Below are 19,246 nucleotides of genomic sequence, written 5' to 3' on the forward strand. Positions count from 1 at the left end.
ACTGAAAAGTATTAAAGATCTTTTTAATGTCTTTTAATGTCATATACAGTGTAAGGTTAATGCTAATGTAATTACACTTGTATATTTGCTTAGTGCCCTGTGAGGATTTTTCCTGCAACTGAGAAGCTTCCCTTTTGTTTCCTTCCTTTTTTTATGTTTTTATTATTTATTTATTTTTTGAGACGGAGTCTTACTTTGTTGCCCAGGCTAGCGATTCTCCTGTCTCTCAGCCTCCTGAGTAGCTGGGACTACAGGAATGCACCATCATGTGAGGCTAATTTTTGTATTTTTAGTAGAGACAGGGTTTCACGGAGTTGGTCAGCCTGTTCTCAAACTCTTGAGCTCAGGTGATCTACCTGCCTCAACTTCCCAAAGTGCTGGGATTACAGGCATGAGCCACTGCACCCGGCTGTCCTTCCCGCCCCTCCCCCCGCCTTTTTTTTTTTTTTTTTTTCCAATATAAACAAGGTAGCCGGGCTCGGTGGCTCAAGCCTGTAATCCCAGCACTTTGGGAGGCCGAGGCGGGTGGATCACGAGGTCAGGAGATCGAGACCATCCTGGCCAACATGGTGAAACCCTGCCTCTACTAAAAATACAAAAAATTAGATGGGCATGGTGGCACGTGCCTGTAATCCCAGCTACTCAGGAGGCTGAGGCAGGAGAATTGCCTGAACCCAGGAGGCGGAGGTTGCGGTGAGCCCAGATCGCGCCATTGCACTCCAGCCTGGGTAACAAGAGCGAAACTCCGTCTCAAAAAAAAAAAAAAAAAAAAAAAAAAAATATATATATATATATATATATATATAAAAGCAAGGTATAAATGAAAAATGTAGCTTATTGGCTTATTGTGATTTAATTAAAAGTTATCTACATTCCATACACTCCAAAGATGGTAAATTGGCTTTACATAAAAGTCTTTTTCTGCAGCGTGTTAATTATACTAAAGCAAATTATCTTGCCAAGACTCTAAAATCCATTCTTTTGTTTGACCTGTGTAGTTATAGATCACCTAAATTGAAGATCACCTAAAACTTGGTTCCTGTTTTTTCATGAATATCAATTTATTTCTTGCTTATCTCAATTCCCAAATGGCCTAGAAGAATACAGATTTATTACAATGTTATATACACGTTCTTGGACTTTAAGTCACTTTTTTTCCTCAAAAAAATTTTCCATTTTAGTTATCTTAATGACATTTCCATGGTTTAAAAGAATGTTGTTGACATGCCTTTAATTGGGGAAGTTACAGAATTTGTGTGAGCTAGGTCTCCTCGTAACAGGAAATATGAGGTCTAAATTCCCTTCTTCCTGTAAGATTCTAGGCTTCATTGTTTTGTTTCAAGTTAATGCTTTACCTTTACTAGCTTAAAGGTAAATAGAGGGTTCTTGATGAATCAGGGATAAATCAGGATTCCTTTGTGTACACATATTCGTAATGTGTACTCATTGTCAAACATTAAGTTACCAGGGTGACAAGTCTAGTGGCTCTGACGTCCTTTTATTTCTTGGCCAGAAGACATCAAGAGTAACCCATTTTGGGTCTTAAGTGAATTTTGTGAGATTTGACCATAGAATAATATGACTGCCAGCATGTCACAGGTGCATGGTTGGCAGATAATAAATGATCGTTGACGTCAACTTAGGTGTGGTTGAATTGATTCTCTTGGTTAGAATATAAACTGTTTTTAAGTAAAGTCCCCCCAACTCCTGAAAAAAGAGAGATTCAAAGCTAAGCCCAGGAAGGAAAACATACAAAGATTTATATGCAGATGTTTATGGCAGCTTTATTTTTACTAGCTTAAAAACTGGAAACAACCAAATGTCCATCAGTTAGTGAACGGATCAACAAAGTGTGGTACAGCCATACAATGGAACAGTACTCGGAAGAAAAACACATCAAACTATTGATACTTGCGACCACACGGATGAATTTCATCTCAAAGGCATTATGCTAAAGGAAGGAAGCCAGATACAAAAGACTACATACTTTGTGGTTCCACTTATAGGAAATTCTGGAAAAGGCAAAGCTATAGGGATAGAAAGCAGATCTGTTGTTGCCAGAGTCTGTGGTGAGAGAAAGGCACTGACTGTAAAGGGGCATTAAGGAATTTTCTCAGGTTTTGGAAATGTTCTGTATCATTTCAGTGGTAATGATATGAATGTATACATTTGCGAAAACTAACTAAATCGTATACTTAAAATGGGTGACTTTTACTATATGTAAATTACCCCTGAAATAAAAACAAGCAGACACACCCAGGGCAGCATCTTGTGCGGTGGCTCACACCTGTAATCCCAGCGCTTTGGGAGGCTGAGGTGGAAGAATCATGAGGTCAGGAGTTCAAGACAAGCCTGGCCAACATAGTGAAACCCTGTCTCTATTAAAAATAAAAAAAATTAGCCAGGTGTGGTGGCATGCCCCTGTAATCCCAGCTACTCAGGAAGCTGAGGCAGGAAAATTGCTTGAACCCAGGAGGTACAGGTTGCAGTGAGCCGAGATCGCACCATTGCATTCCAGCCTGGGGACAGAGCAAGACTCCATCTCAAAAAATAATAATAGCAAAGTGACTATGTCACTTGAGGAAGTAATCATTTTTGAACTTTGAATTTTAAAGCCTGTTGTTAACAAGATATTAATAGCATTCATTTTTGTGGTGAATCTGTACCAAATATTGACCCCTAAAATGTGTTTGCATAGAGAATAGTAAATGATTCGCTTGATTTAACATCTCATTACATTTTTGCTTTCTTTTTGCCTCTCTCTCCAACCTAGAAAAACTAATTGAGGGACTCAAATCACCTGACACTTCTCTTCTGCTCCCTGACCTCTTGCCTATGACAGATCCTTTTGGTAGCACTTCCGATGCTGTAATTGGTAAAGTCATCATCTCTGTTTCTTCAGTCATGCATGATATGTGTGCCTGTTTGAAGAATGACAAGTACCTAGTTAACCGATCCCCAGGGACTAGCTCTGCCAACTCAGAAGCCAAGGCCACTTAATCTCACTTATATTACTCCAAATGGAGTGTTTCCCCTGCTTTTCAGGGATTTAACACCTATTTTTTGCATTTCTTGCTATCTTGAGATTTCAAGAGTGAATCTCTTATGAGTGAGGAGGAATATGGAAAGTTTCCATTTAGTGAGAAAAACTTCACCAAAAAAGTTGCTTTCTAATTAGACTTTACCTTTATAGAACTTAATGAAATTTAGCAGATTATTCTTTTGCCTTTTTTTTTTTTTTTTTTTTTGGACAGAGTTTCACAATTGTTTCCCAAGCTGGAGTGCAATGGCACGATCTTAGCTCACTGCAACCTCCGTCTCTTGGGTTCAAGTGATTCTCTTGCCTCAGTTTCCCAAGTAGCTGGGATTACAGGCATGCGCTATCATGCCTGGCTAATTTTGTATTTTTTTTTTTTTTTTTTTTTTGAGACGGAGTTTCGTTCTTGTTACCCAGGCTGGAGTGCAATGGCGCGATCTCGGCTCACCGCAACCTCTACCTCCTGGGTTCAGGCAATTCTCCTGCCTCAGCCTCCCGAGTAGCTGGGATTACAGGCACGTGCCACCATGCCCAGCTAATGTTTTGTATTTTTAGTAGAGATGGGGTTTCACCATGTTGACCAGGATGGTCTTGATCTCTTGACCTCGTGATCCACCCGCCTCAGCCTCCCAAAGTGCTGGGATTACAGGCTTGAGCCACCACGCCCGGCCTAATTTTGTATTTTTAGTAGAGATGTGGTTTCACCACATTGGTCAAGCTGGTCTTGAACTCCTGACCTCAGGTGACTCACCTGCCTCTGCTTCCCACAGTGCTGGGATTATTGGTGTGAGCCACTGCGCTTGGCCCAGATTCTTCTTTGAAGACCCATGTACATCCAGCTGCAGTGGCTCATACCTGTAATCCCAGCACTTTGGAAGGCTAAGACTGGAGGATCACTTGAGCCAGGAATTTGAGATCAGCCTCGGAAACATGAAGTTTTTTTTAAGTTAGCCAGGTGTGTGGAGCACACTTGTGTTACCAGCTCTTTGAGAGGCTGAGATGGGAAGATCGCTTTGAGTCAGGGGGTTTGAGGCTGCAGTGAGCCTTGATTATGCCACTGCCCTCCAGCTTAGGCAACAGGGACCCATCTTAAACAAAATTTTAAAATTTTTAAAGGTCCACGTATGTACCAGTATCAGTAACTGAGAAAACACTTTACCCATTGGTTAAGCTCCATAAATAGAATCCAGGGCAGGGGCTTGGTTTGCTTCCTCTCTCAGGTTTTCCTGTGTTCCAGCAGCAAGGCAAGCAAGATGTGCAAAATGTCCAAGGCCCTTGTATTCCAGGAGGGTCCAATCATGAGGCACATAATAATGCCTTTGAGCAGAAAGTTCTAGAACTCAGAAGTGTCATGACCTTACATAGAGGTAGTCTTGCAGATGAGAGTGTCCCATGGTTCCAAAGGCCTCCCAGCTGCATCATGGGATGGGGTTTGAGATGGAGTAATGGCCTTTGCATGGCACAGAGGATGTTTGCCTCCAGGTTTATCCCTTAAGAAAAGCAGAATTACCAGAAAAAAATGAAGGCGCCTTTCACCCCATGTCTTTTGACATGAAAGAGGTTTTCTGAGTGACATATGCTCTGAATTTGTCTATAGGAACTGATCATCGCTGAGACTGGCCACAGTGGTTAACCTTGTACACACAAGCTCAGTGAAACCTAGACACTCACAGCAGCAGAAGTAAAGTGACTTATTGTGCTTTCCACCTTGCCTGAGACTGGCATTTTAGAGACCTGTTAAAACAAAGCCTTCACATGGCTGAGTGCGGTGGCTCACGCTTATAATACCAGGACTTTGGGAGGCCAAGGCGGGGCAGATCACTTGAGCTCTGGAGGGAGACACCATCTCAAAAAATAAGAATTAAAAAAAAAGAAGAAAGCTTCACAGAATTTCCTAAAGAACCTTCTGACTTCCTTTCCCTTACCCTTTCCTCTCCTTTCTTAATGCTCTATTACAAAAGAAAAAGCTGATGTTGCTGTTGAGAGTCTCATACCAGGACTGGAACCCCCAGTTCCCCAGCGCCTCCCATCTCAGACGGAATCTGTGACCTCAAATCGCACAGGTCAGTCAGGTGTCTCTGCAGCTGCAGGGACTGGTCGTTGTGGTGAACCTCTGAGCCAGTCTTTTCACCTGGCTCAGTCTATCCTGGGCTTATTTTGCAGCCCAAGTAGTTCTTCCCTGAAATGGACACTGAATTGTTACAGCCTAGCTTCTAGATGTTGAGGGAAGTTTCCTTGCTAAAGAACTGAGTACTTTTTGGAGCTATGTTCTTTGTGGAGTGATCTCTGGGCTTTCTGTGGTTATAGTATTTCCTTTTTGAAGATTCTTTTCACTGGTGGCAGAATCCCTCTACCTCCTTAATTAAAGAACTCCACTGAGCTGTGAGATACCCTTAACCCTCCAGACTGCTGTGCATCTTTCTAGTCTACCAATGTCAGTCATGTCCATGGAGCGCATCTTCTGTATGTTGATGTTCTGCTCCCAGCACAGTGCTTTAATCATATATAGGTAATTTGCTGGTAAATGGTAAGGCAAAGTTGAAGTCTTCCCTGGATCTAGTATTGCTTGTACTCTAATTTCAAAATTCAGTCTTAGAAGAATTTCTTAACTGCCCATAAATACAGATTTGGTAACCTTTTTTTTTTTTTTTTTTTTGTCCATAATTCACCTGATAGAAGTATCTGGTTTTCCGATGAGTTCGTGTCCTTTGTAGGGACATGGATGAACCTGGAAACCATCATTCTCAGCAAACTGACACAAGAGTAGAAAATCAAACACCGCATGTTCTCACTCATAGGCGGGTATTGAACAATGAGAACACATGGACACAGGGAGGGGAGCACTACACACTGGGGTCCATTGGGGGGAAATGGGGGAGGGACGGGAGGGTGGGGAGGTGGGAAGAGATAGCATGGGGAGAAATGACAGATACAGGTGAGGGGAAGGAAGGCAGCAAACCACACTGCCATGAGTGTACCTATGCAACAATCTTGCATGTTCTTCACATGTACCCCAAAACCTAAAATGCAATTAAAAAAAAAAAAAAAGAAGTATCTGGTTTTCAAACTTGGAATAGAAACAATTAGAAGCCTAGGAAATGTGAGGATAAATTCATCCAAGTGGAAAAAAAAAAGTTACCTCCAAAGACAATGATTTATTTTCCTTATCCTGACTTAAGTATTTTCTCTTAGCAAACTTTCTCAGAAAACAATTCTTGAGTTAAAATGCTTAAACTTTGTATTTTTGTCTTGGTTTTCCAAAATCAAAATCGTGTTCAAAGGGCCAATTTAAATGTAAAGAATACTAGTAAGAGGCATTGTGAGTGGGAACCAGGATGAGTTCTAGAAGGTACTGTTTAATCCTGTCGCATTCTGCTAATAACAACCCTGAGGCAACCCTCCCTTAATCAGTTTGGATACTTCTTCTTATAGTAACTTCCTTCTATGAGAGTTTAGGGAAGGTTTAAGTGAAACTCTAATCGTCAAGTCCTTTCTCTCTAATGGCATTTGCTAAGAACTGAAGTGCTGAAGTTATTTCAGCATCCAAATCACAGACTTGTTTAACCTCTGAGTAAAAAATTATCCTCTATTTATATATTAATGTTAAGAGGATTCTAGAAAGACATGTTTCTATAGCTAGAAATCCAGAAGGCTTCACATATTTCTTTTGGTTTTCTTTCTCCCACCGTGGTGTGTATGTGTAACGTGTAAATGCAATAACTTAAAGGCTAAGATCTAATCTCATTATATTGTTGTGTGTGCCACTTAATGCCATCACTGACCTGGGATGCTGTTAATCTGGACTCAGATTCTCTCACCGGGGAAGATTCCCTGCTTGACTGTTCTCTGCTCTCTAACCCTACTACTGACCTTCTGGAAGAGTTTGCCCCCACAGCAATCTCTGCTCCGGTCCATAAAGGTAAATGCTTTCTTCTTCTCAGGCCCATATGTGTCCTTAAAGGGAAAAGAACTAAACAACTTTTGAGAGTTTCTCTTATTGAAAGTCTTTACTAGTGAAGTTTTAAAACTACCTCCTTACATGGAAAACTTGAGGTTGTACTCCTACTGTGTTATAATATCTCTCGGTGAGAATATTTACTAAGACATACACAACAGGCCAGGTGTGGTAGCTCAGGCCTATAATCCCAACACTTTGGGAGGTTGAGGCGAGAAGATCACTTGAACCCAGGAATTTGAGACCAGCCTAGACAACATATGGAGACTCAGTCTCTACAGAAAATTTTAAAATTAGCCCGCAGTGGCAGCATGTACTGGTGGTACCAGGTTCTTGGGAGGCTGAGGTGGGATGATTGCTTGAGCTCAGGAGGTCAAAGCTGCGATGAGCCATGACTGCACCACTGCATTCCAGCCTGGGCAGCAGCAGAGCAAGACTCTGTCTAATAAATAAATTAATTAATTAAATACATCAGTAGAAGACAGGTACTAGAAAGAAATAAGATTTAAGTGTAAAAAAGACTTAGCAGATTGGTGAAAGTATTGCTTTCTGGCAAGAACATAGAGTGCAGATACTCCATGTTCCCTTTAAGAGCTAGGTACCATTGCAGTCAATTCAAGTAGATGGTTGAAGTGACTATCCACTGTCTGACTATAATGATTGATATAATGCTTGTTGGCCTTAGAATGTAAAATGCTTTTATCAAATCTGATTCAAAGTTACTGCACAGTGATGACTGCAATAAAGAAATAAGCATCTTGTCTCAAAAGCCAGTCCTCCAAGGTTGAACTTGTAGAAGTTTTGAATTTTAGTTCACCTTCAAGTCATGATTGGTTACTGGATTTCTCTTTCTAATCTACCATTTTCATTTGTTGGTCTTGAGTTAATAGTGGTTTGAAATCCTGCTGGACAGAGGTAGCTTGAATCCAGTTCTTTTCAGTGAGTAGTTTGTGACAGTGTCGGGCTCAATGCCTGGCTTATTGTGCGTAGGCATTTACTGAACTTTCTGTGACTGGGTGGTGAAAGTGGTCTTCTGGAAAGAGAAAATTCATAGAAAAGGAAAAGCTTAAGTCCCTTCAAAAGAAAATTTAAGAAGGAAGACTCCCCAGGATGACTAAAAATAATCACCCCTGAGGTTTGCAATGATTAATAGTTGAGTTTTTGGTTTTACCCTGATGACTTTAAAATGATTATGTTTTTATAGATTATAGAGGAAAGTTACCTATTTAGACAATGATATCTAGCAGTGGTGTGTCAGCAGCAATGTAGAATTACAGAGAAGCATCATTTGCAAAATAGGTGCCCAGCTAGCACTTGCTTGCTGGTAGGATAGCTTTAATTAGACCATTCTAATTTGTTAGAAGACTGTTAGAAGACTGTTCTAACAAACTTCTGCTTGAGGCCTTGGTATATGTGATCTTGTGCCTCAACGTTCCCTGGGGCATCTGAGTTGTTTCAGTGTCTTTTTTCCCAGTCACAGTGCAGTGAGTCCTTCCAGAAGTATTTTGTTTGCCTTGTATACAGCAGTTACTTCTTAAAGACCACCAATTCTCTTCCTCCTTCCCCTGCCCCTGGTTTTGAGTTTTTCAAATATTGTCAGGCCTCTGCTCCCTCAGTGAAGACAACAAATGACCTATTCCTATGCCTTTATGGATTAGTGACATTAAAGAGATACCTCACAATAATTATAATTAATGTCTTATAAGTAATACAATTCTTCTAGGAACCCTTCTCCCTAATCATTTAGTAAAGTCTTAACTTGGCCAACTCTAAAGAATTTCTTTCTATATCTCTGTATTTTCCAGTTTTGCTACTTTTATTTCAACTCAGAAAGATAAGTACTTTCACCTTTAAAAACAACAGGGTTGTACAGTTGAGATCTTTGTGCCTCTTTCACATTCTCTCATTTGCTAATCTCTACCTCTGTTGTTTCTGCTTGTGTACTTGCATTCTGTATTAAGCTGCAGAAGATAGTAATCTCATCTCAGGTTTTGATGTCCCTGAGGGCTCGGACAAGGTGGCAGAAGATGAGTTTGACCCTATTCCTGTATTGATAACCAAAAACCCACAAGGTAAGAAAAAGGATGGAGAAAAGAGAAGAGCTTGCCCTCAGCTCTCGTCAAAACAGTCATGCACCTAATCGGCAAGGGGAAAATAAAGCATCAATAATTAATGAAGGACATTGCAGGTAATGAGCATCACTGTAGGCTGGACCAATAGAGACAGATAGAGATAGATAGTTTTAAAGTTTGACCATGGTGTTTATTTAGCGAGAGTATTTAACAGTTGGCTAAAAGTTAGTTTTTACCATGAAGCCAAAAGCAAAGTAATCTTCAGTCAGTGGAAACTGGAAGGTATATATCAAAAGCACATAGCATTTTTTAATCATGATTAGAATAATCCATAACAAATATTGTTCCCAAAGAGATTAACAGCTGTGTTTTGGTATCATTCCATCTTTTTGACATTAATGGAGCATCCTTTTTCCACTTTGATGGATGAAAATCATTTGAACATGCCATAAAACACTAAATTGCCATAGGACCATCTATTTATTTTTTAAAGCATGTTCTGATTGCAGTATCTTAATAACTAGTTTATCCCCAAAGCAACAATTATTGATTTTTACTTTATCAGGGAGATAGCTCAGTGTTATCAGGAAGTTAGTGTGCAGCCAGCAATTCTCAACCAAAAATAGTGTTAATTTGCAAATGGTGCCCTCTTTGCAAAATGTCCTGCCTATACTGTGGTGTACACAGTGCCTGAGCTTTTGGTGGGAGGTGGTGGACAGCTAACGTGTATGTTTCAAAATCAACATGTAAGGGTTTGCAAATGTAAAATATTGCTTCTCTAGGGTTTGGATTTTTGTTTGTTTGGTTGGTTGGTTTTTCTTCTTTGCTTGCTCTGCGCATCTAAACCTTAACTCTTTATGTTTTGTACTGAATTCCTATCTCTCCACTTCCAGGTGGGCACTCTAGAAACAGCAGTGGGAGCTCTGAGTCCAGTCTTCCCAACCTAGCCAGGTCTTTACTGCTGGTGGATCAGCTCATAGACCTGTAGCCGTGACCCAGTAGCAGATGCAGTTCTGTAACCTTCATACCGTAAAATACACTTTCATTACGGAGTTATGAAAAAAACGATTTTTTTAAAAAAAATCTGCAAATAAGGGGCCCTCCAGCCCTTTTCTCCTACCCCTTGCCTTCTCCTGTAGAAATGATAAGGAAAGAAAATCACTTTGGCCCTCCAGATATTTCTTGGCCAGTTCCTCCCTGTTAGTTTGCTGTGTTTTCTCATTACCCTTCTTCAATAGCATTATCTTAAATCAAGCGATAGATGCCATGAGCTTCACCTCTGCTGGAGTCGACTCCACCAAAAGCTTAACTGTAACTGAAACTAGTGAATTGACACTTTTGTCTCATTCTTGCTAGGAATGGCCTCCCAAATCAATACTCCCAACCCGTGTCTCCTTTGGCCAGATGCTGATGAATGTATTTCCCTGTTTTTGCTTTTTATCCTGATGCATTATCATGAGGACATGGCTACTTCAGTTGGTCTTAACTCTAGGCAGTAGCCTGGAGATGGGAGTTTTATTTCCAATGGTTTAAGAAAGGATAAAACTTACTGAATGGTAGTGTGTATATATATATATATATATATATATATATATATATATATATGAGAAGAGAAATTGAACTCTGCTCTAGCCAGCCAACTTTGACCTTGTTTGATCATAGACTTAGCCAAGGGATTTTACACCCCATGCAACCTGCCCAGCATTCGTCCAGCTTTCTGGCTTCCATTGAACCGTGATTTCTCAGATCTGGAGACGTGACTGCAAGTACTTGAGACCCTTGGATAAAATGTGTATGTTATATAAATCCCAAGTATTGCCATTCCTTTTCATGTTAACTGTCCCAAGTGGGATCTCAGAATTAGACCAAAACAAGACAGTGGTGGTAATATGATACCTTTTATTAGAAGACTTTTCACTGCGGGAGGGGGGAGGATGGGGAGGGGAAGGAATTGTAGCAGAAACAGATGTATTTTTCTTGTGATTTTTATTTTGAATCAAATATTGTAAATTGTGTATAAATGAAGACGCTGAATAGTTCTGTTTCCACTTGGCATTTCAAGTCTGATATCAGGTGTCTGTACAGGGTTTTGATCTCTTTCCCTTGTATAACAACACAACAATCCTACAGTGTAACATATGGAATCATTTTGAATAGATTTGTGTGTTGCTATAAGCTTTCAGCAGGTCCTCTGTCTCTAGAATAAGCATGTTGTTTATTTTCAGATAATCAGAAGTAAGTGTGCTGACAAGCTGGACACAATCTGAGTGCCCAGCTTACCTTTCTTTCTCTCTGATGTTTAAATCGAAGGCTGCAGCCAATGGAATATGTTCAGTTGATTTTCCTTGGCTTCCTAGATTAAAAAAATACTAATAATAAAACAAAGCATAGTTCTTTATTAACTTTAGGATATTGTTCATAAAATAAATAAAGGCCCCTGCACTAACATGACAACATGCCTCATGGTCACCCTCTGTATATGTACTTACTCATTAAAGTGTGTTTTATTTCCTTATGTGGAAAGCACTTTTATAAAATCACCCCTTTGAAAAGAAGTGGGCACAGAGCGCCCCACTCTTGTTCTCTTCCTCTAGTGCTATTGTCCATCATCAAAGGGAAACTCTTAGTTGATCAGATTTGTACAAATAAAATTCCAAGTCCATTGCTTGTTTTGCTATCTAGTACTTTTGTTTCTTCTTCCTCACATTTGCACTTTAAGGGGGGGAAAAGTTTAACAGCAGCAACAGCCTATGAAACACTGCATTCTGGAGGGCAAGGTTTGGCCCTAGGAATGGTGTGAGCAGACTTTGAAAGGTATTGGAGGAAAAGTCTGAATCTTCCAGCCTTCCTTCTGTCTTTAAATACTTCCCGTGCTGGCTGAAACAAGACGAGCTAAAGACCTCTAGTTGAATAATATTTCCAAAATGGAGAGAAGCACAAGCTTCCTGCCGAGGATTAAAAAGCAAAAGATATCCACGAAGGGCTCTCTGTGGTTGGATAGCAGTGAAAATAGGACTTGGTTTACCCCTTTATGGACAGGAAAATTGCTGCAGTTTGGAATTGTATTCTCTTTCCTGGACATAGAAAGAATGTATTAACTAATGAAGGAAATGTTTATTTTTAAATAAGAATAATGTTTTAGTTCTGCATTTTCATATTTGATTTTTTTCATATATACATATTAGAAATATAATGAAATATCTAGTTTCTCAATTGAAACTATGAAGAGTACAGTTTAGAAATTAGGTATCTCTAAATTGTTCTTTTGATATATTACCCGTAATTACATTGAGATATATTATCTAGTCATTTGGCTCAGTAAAGCTTAATGGGGGCTGTTAATGAAAATGAGCAGACTAGAAGCCAGAGATGGTAGTAGAAGCCTTGAGGGAGATAATGACAAGAAATTGTCTTGGGCTTATTTAGAGTAAGGCCTCCTCGAAAGGGAGAACTATTTTTCTGTTAAGGAACATATACGAGTGCTTTGGTAAACGGGGCCTTCCTTGGTTTATAGCATCATCCCTGAGCTAAAAGAGTTTATTTGAGATGAGCATAGTGTGCTAGTACCTGTGGAATCATAGACTGAGCTACAAAGGGACCTTTGAGACCATCGTCTAGTCCACCATCCTCTTCATTTTACAGGTGTGGGACCTGAGCTGGATTGAACAGGGTCAGGGGAGAAGAGGCCTGGGCAGGACAGGCCACCTGGGATCTCGTCCTGGCCCTTGCCAGCTACTGGCTGAGTGACCTTCAGCAGGCACTTCACCTCTCAGAGCTGCTGTTCCTTAGAGTTATACAGTGGGTTTGGACTAGATGGTCATTAAGATTATAGAAGCATAGGGTCCTAAGTAGATATTATTATGTTTCGAAGGGCTATGAAGGATTTATATAATCCTGATGTTCTTCAGTTATCTTCTATAGTTCCTGCTATTTCAGTGGCAGTGTTTACATTTTAAAGAATTATAATGGGCTTTTACTAACTTGCTCTTTCTTGATTATCTGAATAGAAGCCTAAATCATCATAGTCTGAAAGATTTTCCTTTTTAAGTATTACAGAAAAACATGTGTGTACACACACCTACCTATTCTAATAAAATGATATCAGATTTCTTTTTAAATGTATAATCAGGGATTTACCAGTTTAAAACGGGCAAATACTATAAGCATATGTTTCTGATTTGCTTTTATTCCAACCATGTAAGAGGAGTAACTATAGCAGAAAACATCACAAATCGATTTTCTCTTTACAACATTCAGATGAGCCCCAATGTTTTCAAAAACACATACCTCAGAGGAGATAGGGCTTAAATGGGCACCTCTAACTATGATTGTGATTATTATAGTTAATGATTTCTTTAGCAGATATATTAGAATTTTGACATGTAATTAAATGTTCTTCCCTTCAAAGTCATCTAGTTTTACTTAAGAAGTTATTATTCTAATGAGGCTGCCATCCTTAAAGTTATTTTTGAAACCCCTCTCCTTAGAAATAATATCAAGGAAGGTAATAAGGTATAAGAAAATCAGTTATATTATTTAATTAGTATCACTTTGAGAGAACATCTGAAGGTATATTCTTTCTTTATCTACTTTTTCTACTACTCTTGTTTCTGAGTAACATTTAGCCACTTCCGGAAAGCAAATTCAACCCTGCAAGATGAAGAGTGGTTACTGTTGAAGACAGTAGAAAGAATAATCCACAAAAAATTCTCAGAGAGGATCTTGTAACAGAAAGTGAACATGATCAAGTCCTAATTTCTTTAATTTTCTGAATAAGGAAACTTCTGTGATTCCCTTGTCTTTAGAATGGTTTAAAAAATTGAAACATGGGTATTAAAACACCACTGAAACAAGTTGTCACTTTGTTTAATGTTGATATTGGACTTCACTTTTCCTGAATTAGAATTACAGAACTTGGATTGCTAATACTTGTAGAAAAACAAAACCAAGAAAAGAACTTACTTTTCTCAAGATGTAGTATTTGTTTTGTTGTGAATACTTTTGGTTTTTTGCTTTGAATACTTACTTCCTACTCTCCTGACAGAAAATCAACCAGTATAGCCTTCCCCAGGTCAGGAACAGTTCTGCCTTCAGCGCTGCTGTGGGAATGAAGGGATCTTTGGGGCTGACAGGCTGCAATACGAAGGGATCGCTGAATAAATACATGCTAGAGATACCTTGGGCCAAAATGAAGTCTCTCTTGATAAGGTTTTTCTGGGATTTTCCAGAGTCCTTACCCTTCTCAGTCTATAAGACTATCAGACTCTCATAGCTGCTAACTTTGAGCTTTGGGATGAAAATGACAGGATTGCCCAGTGTTCTGGGTTAAGCAACTTAGAGGCTGCCTGGCAGAACAGAAAAACTATCATATGAATATTTAGAATGGAGTCTTTCCTGAAACACTCCAGAAACTGCAAAGCTATCTTTTATTCTTCTCTAAAGGCTATAATTTTATCAACACAAAGTTAGCCTTTTCTTTTCCACACTAGTAATGTTTCTGAAGTTGGATGTGCTTAGGTTTCTTATCAGAATGAGTCCCAGAAAGTCTACAACAAGAAAACTCTTTTGCTTCTCCCAGATTTCCTTTCACTAATATCAGACAGGGAGGCTCCTTCGGTAATACTAACCTCTTCAAAGAAGTTTCCAAATGGTGGTAGTTGCTAGAATGAAAGACACTTTCTTGGGTCACACTTTGCTGTAGTGTTCTGAATTTGCTCTTTTCCCATGAGTATTCTGCTCTGCCCTGTTGCACTCTCCTGTGTCACGTGGATGTGTATTGATCATAGGTCTTTAACCTGTCCTTCCCAAGAAGACAAAGCAGACAGTTGTATATGAAGATACCTTATGCAGTAAAAATGTGAAAGTGGAACATTGCTGCACAAGTACTGTATAAAAAAAAAGTCTGTAAAGAAATTTCTTATGTAAACATACAGAGGAATAAAGACTTTTATCTGTTCAAATGGGAGCATGATGTTTAGAGATGTAAAGAACTTAAGTTGTTCTTTTCCTGAGCTGAAAACCCACTTTTTTGCAGAAAGGATTTCATCACAGTGTTGAGTGACAATAAGTACCTGTGCATAAGAAAAGTGTAGCTACATACTGAGGACATAGTAATGAATCATGGCTACCCAAGAGAATAAACCTTCTATGGCCAAGGAGAATTAGACGCCGGCCAGCTTACATTGGATATGACCAGACACAAGGTTGTAAAATGGAGCACAGGTTTGCAGCTTCCCTCCTCTAACTGAATCCCTAATATGCCCAGGCCAACTTAATTAAACATTTTATGTTGGCAGGAATAATCTTATCCCCAGTGAGAAAGCTCTTTCATTTAATTGCCTCATTGGCTTGAGAGGCACAGCTGGCCATTTTTGGCTTCCATCAGATCCCTCATTTCCTAGTCATGGGTTTTAATGCAGCTGCCCAATATGTGGTGGAACCAAATGCCTACTCTTATTATGTGAACTAAAAGGTCATGGAAATTATTAGTTTGCTGTACATCTCTTGATTTCCCTGGTTTGGTTCTAAGATTTTACATTTCAACTGCTGTTGCATTTCCAAGTTTTTGTGAAGGGGTAGTTTGCTTTGTATTTACTAACTATATGAGAAGGCTTCTTCTCAATACTCCAAGTCTTCATTTTCCATTTTTGGCAACAATTATGTCTTTGATACTCCCTGTAACTGTTATTTCAGTTTATGGTATGAAGAAAACTAAACTTCTGGTTGTGCATGATATATGTCATTAAGGAATATCCATCCTGGCATTTAGATCTTAAGCGTTTGATTCTTTAGGGAGCATTCTGATGACCCTCACTATGTCAATCAGATGGAATTTCCAAGGGAAACCAGTCCTAAATGATTCAGCCCTTTTGGTTGCGTTGGAAGTTAATAGGGAGCTGGTGAGGATAGTTGCCAAGTCATCAGGTATTTTGGGACTCTTTCTCTTCCTTGAAGCTTGTGAATTCTTGCTGAGATCTACAGAATTTGGAGCCTCAAAATAGACTAATAGAGAGTTACCCATATTAGAAGTGTCAAAGTGCCCAGCCTGGCACACAGTCCTACATCAGAGCAAGAAAAAGAAGTGTGTTTTGACTTCTTGCTTAATTTTATGTGCAAAATGAAAATAAAAAGAGGCCTGACCCAGTTTGAGGGAATTATAACCAAACGCTACCTTAGGCTCCCTGATAAGTAAGACCCTGAGCAGACTGTGAAGCCAGGCCCTGGGCTTTATCCCCTGAGGTACAACAGGCAGTGTTTACTGAGTTCTGTGGCCACAGGTGTCTGCTATGGCGTGCTATTGGTTACCAGAGGAACCCGGCCAAGGCATGTGGTTAAGTTGGTATAAATCCTTCATTGTTAGTAGAGAAACTATTTCAAACACATTTTCTTGTTGACGCAATGCTGTCTTCATGAAAAGGAACTGTTCACCCTGAAAACACATTTTCCCTATAAGAACACATTTACATACTCAAAAAAAAAAAAGAGATTTTATCTGCCAACAAGATTTAATGGTTACCTTCTGTTTATAGCTTCTCTTTCTCTTGACTACCTTGTTTCTGGTGCTACCACCACCAGAATTCCTTAAGTGAATGTGGAGGTCTGGGCTTCCCCCGTATTCTCTGGCATTTCTTTGGCCTTCAGAGTACCAGGCCTGGAGAGTTGCAAAGTGTGCTTGCTGTCTGCCTCAGTCAGTCATACTGTACCTCCTCTAGGAATAGAAAGGTTAAGGGACTTGGCCTTCTCAGGAGAACCTTTAAATGTTTTCCACTCCTACAAAGCCTATTCATGCTGAAAGAAAGATAGGAAAGAGCTCTAGTCCTTATTTTGAACGACAGGAGACTAATTTTCCCTTCAAACTTGATATTCTGGTATTTTTGTGACTGTTTTTGTGAATTATTCAAAGTTGTAATTTTAAGTCCGATTTTGCCCTTAGTCATCATGAAGGTCATAGAATATGCTCTTGAGTTGGAATGTTTGCCAACCGGGTTCTTGACCAAAAACCTACTTTTTAACAAATAATTTTTATGGATTGGTTCTTCCATCCTCTCCAGCTCTGGATATGGGTACACACACACCCCTTGGTACTTCCCAGTTCTCAAAATGTAATCTAGCACTTTAGGCATCCAGAGTGCCCTTGGTTCAATAGATACCTGTTGGTTGTTTGTTTGTTTGTTTTGCCAGTCTCAACACACAAATTGTTTTGACTGAATTTAGTTTAAATTTCTAAAAAACACTGACTCCAGTCAAACTAATGTTCATTGTATTACTGACCTGTATGATGTCAGAATTGGTCATTGGCTTGACTAAGTTTTCCATTTTTTTCCCTAAGAGATACTTTGCTCTCCTAAAGCACAAGCTTAATAACATCAGCTTTCAGGGTAGTTTTGGAAGATGAGAAATTGTGCTTTTGTTTTGGCAACTGAAAACCTTATCTAACTGATACTATGTGAGGAAGCTGCTTCCGGGAGTTTTAGGGCTCTCTTGTCCCGCTTTAAGGCTCTGCAAACCTTATTTTAGAAAACTGATTTTTCTCCCTTTTATTTGAATTTCCTCCCAGAAAGTATCATCTCAGTATCACTGAGACAAATCTAATATGAATATACTTGCCTGAGAAATTAGGATGATGTCTATCCACATAAATTACAAGGGAGAAGGTGTTCCATTTATTTCCTGTCGACTGACTGATGCTTTCGTATTCCCATGTAGCTGCACATATTAAAATTATAATGCAAGGAAAAACTTATTCTCTTCAAAGTCTTATTCTTCAAGTACTATTCAGAAAGCCATTTGGCACCAGTACATAATTTAACTTAACGCTCTAATCTGAAATTTACTGAATTCATTCAAACTGTTAGAAAGGAAAATAAAAATGGAGGAAAAACACATTTTTGTTTTGTTTCTGAAAACAATATTTAAGGTCATAACTGTTTAAAAAGAAGCACTGCTAAAAGTTATAGGATTCATAGAAACATAGTATTTTTGTACAGTATCTTATAAAATGTTCAGACTCCTCTCTACCTTCTCTTTACAATGTAATGTCTCTTAAGTGACTGGTTTCCCAATAAACTGATTTTAATGCCTCTTCTGCTGTGGTGTGCGTGCTTAATTGAAGCAGAAACTTTAGCAGGGGATGATTTTGGGCAGAAATTTCTGCTAGCTAATGGTTTGCGTAGGAGGGGAGAGGGTCAGTATGGGAAGGAGATGATTGAGTTCCATCTCTACAGAGATTCTGGGTTATCTGTGGCTCAGAATCATTGTATCTAATATTCTTGTCCTGGTGGGTTGGGAAAGTACAGTAGTATCTCTTTACTGAGCCCATGGTGAAATGATAACTTTGCCCCCAACCACCGTTTCTCTGGATTCTTCTTGCTTAGTTACATATGCCTTTTTCCTGCCCTTTTGCTAACATGTGCCCAATGACATACTTCTAACCTGCTAATATTTCTTGGAAGGTAAGCTCTATTGCATTCTGATAATTGTCTATTTGATTTTAAAAGCCAGAGCACCCTGAGGCACCTCTACCTAGATAGAAATAGACTAGTATATTGGAGTTTGCTAATGCTTCTGTAATGACCCATGCATTTCATTCCTTCTGCTTAAAGAAGTTTATGACAGATTCATTTAAGCAGAGGAGATCTTTATGAACTTAGAAGACTGAAAACAAAATTCTGGGGCAACTCCAGCTGAAGGTGATTTATTTGGTCTGATTTCGATGTCGTATGCTCCCCTTAGAAGGTACCTTCAGTACTTACATTTTGGGCACTCTTGTGCTCTTTGAGTAGGGCTTATGAGATAAGTCATCAAGTAAACTTGCATTTATCAAGCAGCCACATTCTGCTTTTCAGAGAGTTTGTCCCTCTGCATGTGGAGCAGATGACCACATGCCAGATTCTGAATTGAGTCATCCCCAGACAGTGTTTCTACATAATCCAAAACTGTCATGGTATATGTGGAGATGAATGACTGGGTTTGTTTTCATTCCATAATGAGCCAGTGCCAGGTAGAGCAGGTGTCCGTGCCTGGCCCTGTGTGTAGGAGCATTGCATAGTTCACGCTGAATGTCTGTGTGCCTAACATCTTCATCTCCTCTCCTGTACATCGTGCCTATCATGTTCCAAAACGTGAGACAGTGGTTGGTTGTGTTCCAGTTTGTGTGCAGTTTCCTTGCCTGATTTTTACTTT

The 19,246-nt window shown here is 39.4% G+C and overlaps 1 protein-coding gene across 10 annotated transcripts in view; it reads left to right on the top strand.

The window, feature by feature from the left end:
- Positions 1-19,246, top strand: part of AAK1 (AP2 associated kinase 1) — a 191,059-nt gene that overhangs the window by 163,639 nt on the left and 8,174 nt on the right. For 4 of the 10 annotated variants that reach the window (XM_074398698.1, XM_074398707.1, XM_074398693.1 and 1 more), the window contains 4 exons: positions 2,774-2,875; positions 4,999-5,100; positions 6,846-6,956; positions 8,954-9,064. The exons of 3 other annotated variants lie outside the window; for them this stretch is intronic. In XM_074398698.1, the coding sequence (XP_074254799.1) occupies positions 2,774-2,875; positions 4,999-5,100; positions 6,846-6,956; positions 8,954-9,064 (426 nt within the window). Of the gene's footprint in view, positions 1-2,773; positions 2,876-4,998; positions 5,101-6,845; positions 6,957-8,953; positions 9,065-9,957; positions 18,146-19,246 lie in introns of those variants that run through there. 3 more of the 10 variants (XM_010333507.3, XM_039477158.2, XM_074398710.1) reach the window with 2 other exon arrangements.

Source organism: Saimiri boliviensis, chromosome 1 (genome assembly GCF_048565385.1).
Source record: "Saimiri boliviensis isolate mSaiBol1 chromosome 1, mSaiBol1.pri, whole genome shotgun sequence".
NCBI classification, from domain to species: Eukaryota; Metazoa; Chordata; class Mammalia; order Primates; family Cebidae; genus Saimiri; species Saimiri boliviensis.